The 14,484-nt window shown below is 41.5% G+C and overlaps 1 protein-coding gene across 1 annotated transcript in view; it reads right to left on the bottom strand.

The window, feature by feature from the left end:
* Nucleotides 1-14,484, bottom strand: part of YAP1 (Yes1 associated transcriptional regulator) — a 96,238-nt gene that overhangs the window by 10,129 nt on the left and 71,625 nt on the right. The window contains 2 exon segments of the mRNA XM_054081458.1: nucleotides 11,612-11,659; nucleotides 13,154-13,335. Coding sequence (XP_053937433.1) covers nucleotides 11,612-11,659; nucleotides 13,154-13,335 — 230 coding nt within the window.

Below are 14,484 nucleotides of genomic sequence, written 5' to 3'. Positions count from 1 at the left end.
TTCCTGAGGACTATTTCTCTATGCACTCCTCTAATAATAAGTTTCCTTCCAAGAGTCCTGCACTTGGGACACAACAGCCCCACGCAGTGCTACAGGCTTGGGGAAGAATGGCTGGAAAGCTGCCTGGCAGAGATGGAACTAGGGTGCTGGCTGACAGTCGACCGAATATAAGGCAGCAGTGGCCCAAGTGGCCAAGAAGGCTGATGGCATCCTGGCCTGTATCAGAAACAGTATGGGCAGAAGGACTAGAGAGGTGATTGTACCCTGGTGAGGCTGCACCTCGAATACTGTATTCAGTTTTGGGCCCCTCATTACAAGAAAGACATTGAGGTGCTGGGTCGCATCCAGAGAAGGACAACGAAGCTGATGAAAGGGCAGGAGAACAAACCTCATGACAAGGAAGTTCCTCTGAGGGAACTGGGGTTGTTTAGCCTGGAGAAAAGGAGGCTGAGGGGAGACCTTATCACTGTCTACAACTGCCTGAAATGAGGTTGTAGCAAGGTGAGTGCTGGTCTCTTCTCCCAAGTGACAGGCGGCAGGACAAGAGGGAATGGCCTTAAGTTGAACCAGGGGAGGTTCAGATTGGACATTAAGTAAAATTTTCTTTACTGAAAGGGTTCTCAGGCATTGGCAGAGGCTGCCCAGGGAGGTGGTCAAGTCCCCATCCCTGGAGGTATTTAAAAGACAGGTAGGTGAAGTGCTCAGGGATGTGGTTTAGTAGTAGACAGGTATGGTTGGACTCGATGATCTCAAAGGCCCTTTCCAACCAAGTGATTCTGTAAGCTTCTGAGAAACTGCATTCATGTGATGTAGCAACTTTTAACTAACCTTGCTCTTTGCCCAGTGAAAACGGACAAAGGGAAAATAATAGATGGAGTCAAATCCATACACAAAGCACTAAAATGGCATTATATCTCTTGTGCTAGGCTTGGTTTTCCAATCAGCACTGCCTTCTAATGCAATAGTTTAAAAAACAGAGAGAAGAAAAATCCATACAGGTCCCTTTTCCAAGAGCTACTGACACAAGGAAAAAGAAAACCCATAAATTTCAATTCTATACCTTAACAAAAAAAACGCAGTAGAGAGGAATAAGATATTTAAAAACAGGGAAAGTTACTTTTGCATTTTTGCCCTGCACAGGATTTGGGGGTTCTGATTGATGAGAAGCTCGACATGAGCTGGCAAAGTGCACTCACAGCCCATGCGGCCAACTGTATCCTGGGCTGCATCAAAAGAAGTGTGGCCAGCAGGTTGAGGGAGGGGATTCTCTCACTCTGCTCTCATGAGACCCACCCTGGAGTCCTGTGTCCAGTTCTGGAATCCACAACATAAGAAGGATAGAGAACTGTTGGACTGGGTCCAGAAAAGGGCCACAAAGGTGATCTGGGGGCTGGAGCACCTCTGCTTTGAGGACAGGCTGAGAGTTGGGGTTGTTCAGCCTGGAGAAGAGAAGGCCTTTAAAAGATCTTAGAGCAGCTTTCCAATACCTGAAGAGGGCCTCCAAGAAAACTGGGGAGGGATTGTTTACAAGGGCATGGAGTGATAGGACAAGGGGGAATGACTTTAAATTGGAAGAAGGAAGATATAGGTTAGACATTAGGAAGAAATTCTTCAGTATGAGAGTGGTGAGGCACTGGCACAGGCTGCTCGGGGAAGTTGTGGCTTCCACCTCCCTGGAGGTGTTCAAGGCCAGGTTGGATGAGGCCTTGAGCAGCCTGGTCTGGTGGGAGGTGTCCCTGTCTGTAGCAGAAGGGATGGAACTGGATGATCTTTAAGGTCCCTTGCAACCCAAACCACTCAATGGTTCTATGATTCCCTTTCTTTTTCTTAGAAGATAGGAGAGATTGAAGTGTCATCAATATATAAATTTAAATAGTATGGTAAAAATAAATGTAACTCAGATCCTGCCAGTGAAGAAAGAAAACTCACATTTCACTGAAAGCTCACTAAAAAGATACGTATTAAAGCTGGATCGAGAACTGTATTTTGCCTATTCTTTGGCTGGTACAACATAGTGAATAAGTCTTTTTAATATCAGTACTACTTTCATCCTTGTTTCAACAACAACAACATTGCTAAAAGTGCAAAACTACAGCTATTTGTAACTATTTTTAAGAAGCATTACAGCTACTTATTCAGGAGCCACGACTACAGCACTTCCCCTGGAAAGAATGTTATTCCATTACTCATTCAAGTAATAAATTTATGTCAGTCTGGGAGTCTGAAAGAGAAAGGAATTGCCAAAAAAGACGAGCTATTCAGAAACAAATACAGAGCAATTTTTAATCGTTCCGTAAGATAGGAGAAGTTTTCTACTAGCCTAAGGAACGTATTAAGACTATTTTTCCTAAAAGGCACGTGTAATGGAAGGTACAGTTGAGTTGCTTGAAGAACAGTCCTTTCAGTTCTTCCTTAAAAAAGCTAATTTTCAGTAATAAGCATTTTATGCGTTTCCTATACTGAAAAAAAAAAAAAAAAATCTATGGGAGTGTACAAGCTTGTCCCAGCTCCAAACAGAGCAATGTGAACTCTAGGCTTTTAGTTCATGCTTTAAAATATATCCTTTATTAGAAGTATTTAAAGTCTGGAGGCAAAAATAAAACCATGACAAAATCCTGGCTTAGATTTCTATAACTTGATCTCATCCTATTTTTGTAAGTATTTCAAGCTTTCTTGAAGTACCTCTGGGAAAAGAAAATCTTAGCATTCCTATTGTTAACACAAAAACTGACTTTGGGTTATCCCAGAAAGACCAGAACGATCTGTCATCTCCTTAAGCAAACTGATTATAAAAATAAGGCCAGAATTGTGCAATCTGTATGGCTGGCCGTAGCCATGGTTTCTTTTCATAATTACATACAGATTACATTTTATATGAAGTTCCAGGTCATTCACGCCATGTCCAAATACACTTTATAAAATTACTCTTTTTTTATCTTCATCATGCTTTTGAGGAAAGGTTAAAGACTCCCTCATGCAACTCAAATATCATCTTCTTGCTGTATTAAACACATGATACGCAAGTGCTAGGTCCTACACCTGGGTCGGGGCAATCCGTGGTGTATCAATACAGGATGGCGGAGACGAGATTGAGAGCAACCCTGAAGAAAATGACTTAGGGTGCTGATAGATGAGAAGCTCGACATGAGCTGGCAAAGTGCACTCACAGCCCATGCGGCCAACCGTGTCCTGGGCTGCATCAGAAGAAGCATGGCCAGCAGGTTGAGGGAGGGGATTCTCCCTCACTACTCTGCTCTCATGAGACTTCATCTGGAGTCCTGTGTCCAGTTCTGGAATCCCCAACAGGAGAAGGATATGGAACTGTTGGAACGGATGCAGAGGAGGCCACAAAGATGATCAGAGAGCTGGAGCGTCTCCCATAAAAGGACAGGCTGAGAGAGTTGGGGTTGTTCAGCCTGGAGAAGAGAAGGATACGGGGAGACCTTGGAGTGGCCTTCCAGTATCTGAAGGGGATCTCCAAGAAAGCTGGGGAGGGACTTTTTACAAAGGCATGGAGTGACAGGACAAGAGGGAATGGCTTTAAATCGGAAGGGGGAAGAATTAGACTAGACATCAGGAAGGAAGTATTCACAACGAGGGTGGTGACACACTGCTACAGGCTGCCCAGGGAAGTTGTGGCTGCCTCGTTTCTGGAGGTGTTCAAAGCCAGGTTGGATAGGGCCTTAAGCAGCTTGGTCTGGTGGGAGGTGTCCCTGCCCATGGCAGAGGGGTTGGAACTGGATGGTTGGAACCCTTAACACTCAAACCATTTTATGATTCACAACATGTCCAAATTAACTTTATAAAATTACTCTTTTCAGAGCATTTCTATCTTCATCATGCTTTGGAGGATAGATAGAAGACTCCCTCGATGACTCACATATATTCTTACTGTATTAAACACATGATATGCTACTCAACTTGAATTGAAATATCCTTATAATTGGGGCTTTTAGGGGGTAAATTTACTTTCAAACGTCCAATTGTAACACTTCTGCCACTAAACCACTGCTGAAGTATCAAACAATCCACGGGCTTCACTGGGATGGGAAAGAAGTGCTTGGGGAAAGAGAAGACCACAACACTTATGGGCAGACTTGCGGCACCAGTTATTTCTTCAGACTAAGTATTTATGTTCTTGTGTGAGGGCCACAAAGTTACATTGTACACACAAAAGAAAAGAGGGAAAACACATGGACAGATGAAGACAAATGAATTCAGCAATGAGGAGTTACGCAATTAGTGAAGAGTAAGGGGGAAACATAAATCATTCAGTGTTGCAATCACGAAAACCAGCAAAATTAATTTAAGACGTGATAGTGATAGAGTGATAATTAATTGTGTTGTATACACTTGGCAGAGAACTCGATGCTACAGAGACCACTGCAAGTGCAGATAAGGCAGCATAAATTGGAATAGATGTTTGTAAATAAAGACTGGTTTCTTGTCTGGTTTTGCAGTCCTTTGCTGTGTCACTACTTCATACTCCTCTTGCTATCTCCGCTAACGGTTCCAGCGCTGCACCTGCCCAGCTGGGGTTTCTTGGAGCACCAGTAAGGCAAATACGTGTCAGCAACCATGAAGGTCATGATGAGCTGGATGGCCTCCTTCTACCAATTTTTGTTTGCTTTCAGCAAAAGCTGTTAATCATGGCCCTGTACTAAGGTCGACATGACTCATATCTTCTGCTGACCAATTGCTTTAGCAGTACTTCTGTGATTACATTTTGCAACTGCAAGCAGCACCAGTGACACCAGGAAATCTATTGCAGGGAGCTACAACTCTTCTACAGACATAAAATGTGTCCCAAAGCATTTCGGGGCAGAAAACCCCAAACAGATGCAATGAATGCAGATCTGATTTACTCTCTAAAGTTTTAGACAAGGTATTTATCCATAAAGCTCTACATTCACAACCAAACAATAAAATGTTTGTTGATCTGTAAAGAATCAAGAATCATAGAATGGTTTGAGTTGGAAGGGACCACAAACACCATCCGGTTCTAACCCCCATACCATGGGCAGGGACACCTCCCACCAGACCAGGCTGCTCGAGGCCCCATCCAACCTGGCCTCGAACACTTCCAGGGAAGCTTAAGTGCTGCAAGTGGAATCAGAGCTTCTGAATTTTGAAGTTACTCATATAAGACAAGTAGCTTTCCTGCAGTGTAATTTATAGCAACTGATGCTCAATATTTCCTACATCAATGAACCTAGTGTGAAACTCAAATTCTACAGCTCTTGCCACACAAATCAATAAACAAAGTCACACTTAGATCTATGGATTGCAATAAAGATGACAGCAAGCTGAGTGGTGCAACTGTCACATCAGAAGGACAGGATGTTATCCAGAGGAACTCGCACAAGCTGGAGAAGTGGGCCTATGTGGAATTCATGAGGTTCAACAATGCCAAGTGCAAAGTCCTACACCTGAGTTGGAGCAACCTACGTTTTCAATACAGGATGGGGGACGACATGATTACGAGCAGCCCTATGGGAAGGACTTAGGGGTGCTGATTGATGAGAAGCTCAATATGAGACGGCACTTTGTGCTCGCAGCCTGGAAGGCCAACCATATCCTGGGCTGCATCAAAAGAAGTGTGGCCAGCAGGTCAAGGGAGGCAATCCTTCCTCTCTACTCTGCTCTTGTGAGACCCCAGCTGGAATCTTGTGTCCAGTTCTGGAATTCTCAACAGAACAAGGATATGGAACTGTTGGAAAAAGTCTAGAAGAGGGCTACAAAGATGATCAGAGGGCTGAAGCACCTCTGCTATGAGGACAGATTGAGAGAGTTGGGGTTGTTTGAACGGCCTTCCAGTACCTGAAGAGGGCCTTCAAGAAAGCTGGGGAGGGACTGTTTACAAGAGCATGGAGTGACAGGAAGAGGGGATATGGCTTTAAATTGGAAGGGGAAGATGTAGATTAGACATTAGCAAGAAATTCTTCACGCTGAGAGTGGTGAGACACAGGCACAGGTTGCTCAGGTATTTTGTGGCTGCCCCTCTCTGGAAGTGTTGAAGGGTGGGTTAGATGGGGCCTTGAGCAGCCTGGTCTGGTGGGAGGTGGTTTAAGGTCTCTTCTAACCCAAACCATTCCATGATTTCTGCTCATCGTGCCAAAGAGCTAACAGAAAACTTAAACCACAAGGGAAAAAGGAAAACTTAGTAATGGTAAAAAAAGCTATCAAGTGAGTAAAACACAACTGAAGGAGGGAATACAATATTTACTTCCACTAAAATCAGAAGTTTCAGGTATTATTTGTGACAGTTGATTAAAAAAAGCAATCGGAAACAAAAATTTTGAAAGGGAAAATTACTTTGTTGGAAAGCCTCTTCATCACGTCTCAGCTAGCCCTCAAAACTTTTCACATAATGAATCACTTAGAATAGGACATATCACAGGCCATTTTCTCCATCAAATATCAAGCACTAAGGCAAATTAAAACTGAGGCTCACAATACAGCTATGAATTTGCTAGAAGTCACTTCTCATTTTCTTCTTGTATATTGCAAAAGTCATTTGTACCTGCAGTCATATCTTCACTGTTCAATAAAAGCCATGTTCAAACACCAAATGATTGGCTTCAGTACTTTAACTCACAGAATCATAGAACGGTTTAGGTTGGAAGAGACTGTAAAGATCATCCAGTTCCACCCGACTGCCACAGGCAGGGACACCTCCCACCAGATCAGACGACTCAAGGTCTCATCTAACCTGGCCTTCAACACCTCCAGGGGTAGGGCAGTCACAGCTTCATGGGTAACCTACGCCAGTGCCTCATCACCCTCTGCGTGAACAATTTCTTCCTAATAGCTAATCTAAATCTTCTCCTTTCCAATTTAAAGCCATTCCTCCTTGTCCCATCACTCCATGCCCTTGTAAAAAGTCCCTCCCCAGCTTTCTTGGAGCTCCCTTTCAGGTACTGAAGGCTGCTCTAAGGTCTCCCTGTAGCCTTCTCTTCTCCAGGCTGAACAAACCCAACTCTCTCAGTCTGTCCTCATAGCAAAGCTGCTCCAATGCTCTGATCGTCTGGCTCTCCTCTGTTAATGAAAAAGAAGCATTGCCAAAACCCACAAAGTAACAACCAGAAACCAACATCAGCCCCTCTCCTCAACACAAACGTTCTTGATGAAATCAAGACAAGTTATTTATATGTTTAATCTAGGTCAGAAAATACACAGAGGGATGGGAAAGAAGAGGTTCAAGGGCAACAATATTTGGCATTGACTAAGAAACTAAAATATCAATCTCCCATTATTTCCACTAAGATTTGAACACAAGTATGCCCTGTTATTAAAAACATATTACAGGGAATAGGAAAAAGGTAACAACCCAAAAGTCAGTAAGACTTCCAGCTTCACTAACATCATAGAAGTCTAGGAGTACAGAATTCAAGACTGCACCTGCTTTTAACAATGCCTTCTTTACCTTCTGGAAAAGGTCACAAATCTGACAATAACACAGCTTTATACTGGTGTATATGCAATGTGACTGAAAAAATCCTTTACCGAAAAATAGTAATAGTGTCCTGAGAAATTAATACTTTCCTGGAACACTGGAAATATCGACTATGAAAGATTTCAAAAACATTTCAAAACTTGTAACTATTCAGTACTGTAAGTGCTTATATTTTATGAAGTAAGAGCAAATATGAAAAAAAATTATGAAACAAACCCAAGTGATTCAGCAAACAGTGACAGACTGGCCATATGTCCCTACAGATTCTTCACCGAATGGGAGAATTTCCAGAATGTCACTCAAAAGTTGATAAGAAATAAGTCCAGAGCAATAGGAATCATACAGTGTTTTGGGTTGGAAGGGATCTTAAAGATCATCCTGTTCCAACACCCCTACCATGGGCAAGGACATGTCCTACTACACCATGCTGCTTAAGGCCCCATCCAACCTGGCCTTCAACGCATTCAGAAATGGGGCATCCACAACCTCCCTGGGGCAACCTATGCCAGTGCCTCACTACTCTCAATGTGAAGAATTTCTTCTTAATGTCTAATCTAAATCTTTCCCCTTCCAATCCCTCTCGTCCTATCACTCAACGCCCTTGTAAGAAGTCCCTCCCCAGCTTTCTTGGAGGCCCCCTTCAGGTAGTCTGCCCACAGCTTTTTCTCTTCCAGGCTCAACAACCCCAACTCTGTCAGAGAATATGAGAAGTACTTCATAAAATATAAAGGACAAAAGAACGGAGGCAATGAACAGAGATCACAAGCCAAGTCTGCTGAACTACCAAGAAAGCAGTAAATAGAAAACAGAAAGGTAAACTGGAAAGTGTAACTGAGCAGCGGAAGAAGGGCTGTACTGGTTCATGGAACAGTATCACCATTCAGGGCTAGAAACAAGCAGCAGACGCAGGATGAGCAAGCACGTAGAAAGGAACCTATCGGGTAAATGGCTGTGTAGTATATGATGATCTTATTAGCAAATACCCTAATATTAGTGGCAGACAAATAAGAAATCCTCCAGCCTTAGCACAAGAAAGCAGCACAACAACCAAGAATAATGCCATCAATACCCCAACATTATTTGTCTTTAACTCTTCCAATTGTATACTGGAAGGTAAGAACTCTTGCCTAACATTGAGTCAATTTTATGGTTAATGGAAAGGTTGGTTGACTATAAGACTCCATTGACAAGCAAACGCTAATTGCAGGGAAATGTAAGGAGAGGTACTGGGGATAGAGACAAACTGAAGTCACTCAATCTCAGTTGAGACAAGAAGACATCTCTGAGATATTAAAATCGATATGACAAGATAATTGATGATGACGAGCTTAAGTAACTGAACAGATGCTTGGTGTTTTCAAATTAGAAGTATCAATAGCTCCTTTAGCCACAGCAAATAATAATTTTTGTTCCAAATATCCTTGACTTGGACATTTTTAGAATGATAATAAAATCTATCCTCATTCAAAGAAGAATCTTTCACAGCATTTGTTACAAAAGATGAAGCTGAGCAACTGTTTAATCATTCCAGGAGGTAAAGAAGTTTTAAGGCATATCAAGAGTTTTAGAATTAGTGTCACTACAGGATACTACAGTATCATGACAGAGAGATAAAAGCTGGCAAGGACACAATGTTCACTCAGAACGAAGGAGACCTGACCAAAGATACCACCACAACCACGGCACTGTATCCACGTTACGTAGACAAAATGGCAAGAAGAAAGAGGAGGTTGGGCTGGATGACCTCCAACCTATTTGATTCCATGACTTAGAGACTCAGTTAAAAGTTAAGCAACATTTCTCAGGTTTTTTATCCCTATAAGAGACCTCCCTAAAGGCAAGCTTCAAGAATGCTGGCGTCATGTAATTTGTTTACAAACGTTTTCTACAACAGACTTAGTCTTCAGAATTAAGAGCACAGAATATATGAAGATTTTCAATATTCCTTAAAAGAACATCTAAAATTGAGCAAGAGAATCTGTTCCTCTTCCCCAAGTGCAGCTTTATTGTCCTGAAAGCAGATAATTCCTATAAACTTCATTAATTTCATTCAGAAAGGAAAGCAAGGATCTGTCAAAAAGAAAAAGTTGACAGAAGAAATGTTTGTTCTTCCTACAGACTTTTCACAGATTTATTAGGCAGAATATGACCTGATAGGATGTACAGACCGAGATTTCAATAGCAGCACCACTGGAGAAGACAGACACTTGCCTCTGTAGTACAAGACCTCAAGAAGCATTTAGAGAACCATTTCCAGAAGCAGCTCTCCAAACACCTTCTTCCATATGTGGCTGTTCACTACATTATTGAAGTGACACATAACCGCCTAAACCCCCACATTTAGATGGTAAAACATGAATAATCTAGTATTATTGAACTTGTTGACCCAATTGCCTCCTTTTCTATCCACCAGATCACTCAATAACAGCTTGAATCATTAGCAAGTGCAGACTAATTAAACCGATCCCAGGCAGGTGAGGATACAAGTGAGCCAATACATGGGTGAGCCTAGTAAAACATCAGTTTAAATGTAACTGCAATACTGAATTTGCATAAATCCTTTCCATCCCAAACACAGCAGAGCGACCACTACATATACATTTAATGAATTATCAGTAAGGTCCCCCTTTAGAGTTTTTTGCAGCTTTTTAGTGTTTTAAGTCAGAACTTCAAGAAGTTTCAAATATCTGATCTTATTGAGTTAAGTAAGAAACTGATCCCAAAGTTCTTCACTTGCTGCACATTTCTGAGTCGGCAACAGGAAGAAGTTACTGTGGAAGAGCAAACAATTGTATGACAGAGCTTCAGGCATACAAGAAAAGTAAGAGTATGCTTTTGGCATTCAGTAAGAAAAACGTCCCTTCTGAATGACTTAATTGTGGCAGAAGATAAGGTGTTTCCAACTAGTGTGAAAGAGTGTACTTCTCTCTTTCTTCCCTTGTCTACTAGCAATTCTATAGGAATTTTTTACCCTTCCATAATAAGATCTAATATTGATCAACAAGATCATTATAATGCTCTGAAACAAATCAAATTATTACATCTCAATTACAATGTTGCAGCTTTACAGCTGCACAGATATTAACAAAAAAGTGTTTTTCTTTCAGGGTGTCCATACTCTTTCTAAAGTCTAAGGCTCCTAGTTTGAAGATGATCTTCGCAGGTGAACTAGTAACATACAAATGTTGTAGCACCCGTCACAATGCAATAATACACCAGTACTCCTGGCTTCCAAACACAGGACGCTTGCTTTTATTCTCTTACTCTTGCCTAGTGTATAGTGTTTTCTCTTAGAAAAACAAAGTACAATACAAGCCTATAGAAATATTGTCCTAAGAACCAGTAGATCAAGACTATTGTGAGCAATAGCAAGCAAGAAGCTATTGCTATTGCAAGAAGTTCCCATAAATCCACCCTTTCAGAGATTCATTCCATATTCCGTTTCTTAACAGCCTAAAAGAAGTCTGCATTAAATTCTTCATTATGCTTCACATTTTGACCAATTTTCTTTGGTCTGAACTTGGGAGGCTTTTCAGAATTCTTATTTTCTATACAGAAAATGTATCCTTGCAGGAGCCTGTTAAATGTCAACATTGAATAATTACATGTTATATCCTCATTACTTTGCTAGCCTAACCTGTTAAATAATCCTGTTATACTGTGCATGCTTAAAAATTATAAATATTTCAAGTGACTTTTTATTAACAGATTGCAGATATCCTTCTTTAAGATCATACCTGTTTAAACAGACTGACAAGAACATTCATATAAGCAGTACTTAGGAGTCACAAACTACTACCTTAGATATAATGGGAGTTTTGCTTTAAATACACATCTTGATGACATCCGGACTGGAACAGCAATATCCTCAAGAATGCTAAACAAGAAGGTTGTTTTCAATCTAGAAAAACGTGCAATGAATTCCTCATTTGCTCTTAAATATTGATCTAGAGTTGTGGCAATGCAGCACTCTTAAAAACAACGTTAGGGTCATGACCAGAGAAGGGGCTCAAAAATGTGTATGGCAAAGCTCAGTGGATTTCTTTGTTTGTTTTTCTTTTTTAGAATGCCTTCATGTAGCAAAAAGTTCCTCTGCTGGCCTAATTTAATGCTTCCATTTTTCTAATTATGCTGAAACATCAGTTAAGAGCCTACCTGATGTTTTGGAGAATTTGCTGTGCTGGGATTGATATTCCGCAATGCCTAAGAGTAAAAATAAGATGGATAAAAATTACTTTAGCTGCATGGTTTGCCTATGCAGGCTGTCTTATAAACACCATCTTGTAGTATCAAGTCCCCAAGACAGGCCAGATGAGACAGGATAAGGGAGATAAGAAACCGTGAAAATCACGACACAGTGAAACAAAACTCACAGATTCACCAAGGATGCGTATTTGACAGATAAGCTTAATGACCAGGAGAACAACACGAAGGGCACTAGCTGTCACCTCATCCAAAGTTAGTCAGGTTCTCAATGACAACTGAGGCAAGAAGACAATTAGAAGGCCTACCTAGAAGCATGCTAGCACAAGGTAACATATTTGTTGGTGGATTAATTGCAAAGCGGGAACAGCAGAAGTCCAGGTGCTTAAGCAGAGAGAAAGTCCTGATGCCACCTCTGCAATGTATTCCTACCTAGAGCACTATAAAGAGTAACAGCTGTAAAGATGCCCCATCTTACACCAAGAGATGCTGAAGACTCCTACAGAACAAGCCTCGACTACAAAAGGGAGTCAGATTTCAGGACAGAATACTGCAGGTGATGAAGAAAGAGAAAAGCTGTCTTTGAGGACGGTAAGATATTATTTTCTCCTGATACAAGGCCCATCACCCAAAGCAAGAAGGGAACAGGGTGAGAATTTATAAGCTTTTCCTCAAAGAAAAGATTAGTGCTTTCTCCGGTGGTGCCAAAAAACCCAAAGAATATCCTAAGCATCTAGCACAGATGGTAGTAACTTTTAAAACATTCAGACGGAAAAATCGAAGAAGGTGGCTTAAAATCAAAAGGAATTCAAGTTCACAATCCAGAGATCCCAGTGTCCAGTCCTGCACTTCAACATTTGGTAGAGCTATATTCATTGAGCAGAAAAATACTGAAAGAAATATCTTACAGCCTAATTATGAAGTCTGAAATTCTTCAGCATAAGAAAATCACGGGTTCAAAACGCAGCACAAGTGATTCAGTTGTCCACACTCCACTCCACTTTTTAACAGATAAGATTTTAGCAGTTAGGTGTCTCCTCAATGTATGGTACATAAACTTTGAAAGTACTTTGAAATCCTATAAACTTCAACAGGTTCTAAAAGTGAACTTAAAAGGGAGAATTAAAGCAGCTGTGGAAATCAATTCTTGACTTTTGGCGTGACTCAGAACTCAATATGAAATACATTCTCAAGAGGAAGATCCAATCAGATCGCCGTCCATGATGTCATCTTAATAGTAAACAAGCCTTTTCTCAGAGAGCTTTGCTACAGAGAGAAGTGAGGGAGAAAAGCAAAATCCTTTGGTGTGATAAGTCAGATACTTTTGCTACCAAGCTGGTGTCAGTAAAAATTAATTCAGACCTTTTCAGGTCTTAAAGCTTCTTGCGCAGTCACTGGTCTTTAATACTCATTGAAACAACAACTTAGCCAAAAAAAAACCCCATAACACACACAAAGAAATAGTGGAAGTAGGTGTCTAACCTGTGGCCTCACCTGCCGAAGCAGTTCTTGATGCTTCAGTCTCAGCCTTTCCTTCTCCATCTGTAGCTGCTGCAGTCTCATCTGCTGTTGCTGATTGGAGCTACTCCCACCCATCACACCACCTTGGGGACTCTGAGGAGCCAGAGGAGGTGGCTGTTTCACTGGAGCACTTTGGCTGATTCGCTGATTCATGGCTAAAGAACCAAAACAATAAACATTAAAAAATGAAATTCAAACAAATACACGCAAGGAAAGTATCTTTAGAAGACTTACATTAAAACTGCATAAAATGACAAGCCATGACAGTACAAAATATGTAGCTACACTGATGTTCAGTGTGAAATGTGTGCTCACACATTATTCCTGCAGAATCAATGCTACAGTCTCACGTATAGGAGTACAAAATTCTCTACAAGCTTCTGAAAACCGTTTAATGTAGAACTTGCTAAAAAATTCAGAACTGGTAGCAAAACATTCCAAGTTTAATTAGAAGGACATGTTTCTTCTTCCTAATAAACTCTTCTCAATTTAGGTACTGTGCACTCGTAGCCACGAAGGCCAACCATGTCCTGAGCTGCATCAAAAGAAGCATGGCCAACAGCATGATGGAGGGGATTCTGCGCCTCTACTCTACTCCCATGAGACCCCATCTGGATTATTGTGTCCAGTTCTGGAATCCCCAACATAAGAAGCATATGGCACTGTTGGAATGGGTCCAGAGGAAAGCCACGAAGGTGATACGGGGGCTGGAGCACCTTTACTATGAGGACAGGCTGAGAGAATTGGGAGCCTCCCTGGTGAAGGCTCCAGTGAGACCTTAGAGTGACCTTCCAGTACCTGAAGGGGGCCTCCAAGAAAGCCGGGGAGGGACTTTTTACAAGTACAAGGAGTGATAGGACAAGGTGAAATAGCTTTGAATTGGAAGGCGGAAGATTTACACTAGACATTAGGAAGAAATTCTTTAGGATCAGTGGTGAGACACTGGCACAGGTTGCCCAGGGAAGGTGTGGCTGCCCTCTTCCTGGAGGTGTTCAAGGCCAGGTTGGATGGGGCCTTCGGCAGCCTGATCTAGTGGGACGCACCCCTGCCCATGGCATGGGGGTTGGAACTGGATGATCTTTAAGGATTCTTCCAATTCAGATCATTCTATGATTCTATGAATAGAAAATCTCTTTTCTTATTCATGTGAAATCTTACAATCATTAAACTCAAGAACACACAGAAAGATAGAACAGACTCACTTATATTAAACTACATTTGGCTAAAGGCTACCATTCTTCCCATGTTGTGCAGGTCATGGAACAATCACTCACACCCTTGTCACGTCAACTTTTGAGTGGTAC

The sequence above is a fragment of the Cuculus canorus genome, chromosome 1 (assembly GCF_017976375.1).
Source record: "Cuculus canorus isolate bCucCan1 chromosome 1, bCucCan1.pri, whole genome shotgun sequence".
NCBI classification, from domain to species: domain Eukaryota; kingdom Metazoa; phylum Chordata; class Aves; order Cuculiformes; family Cuculidae; genus Cuculus; species Cuculus canorus.
This window is presented reverse-complemented; position numbering and strand designations above follow the sequence as displayed.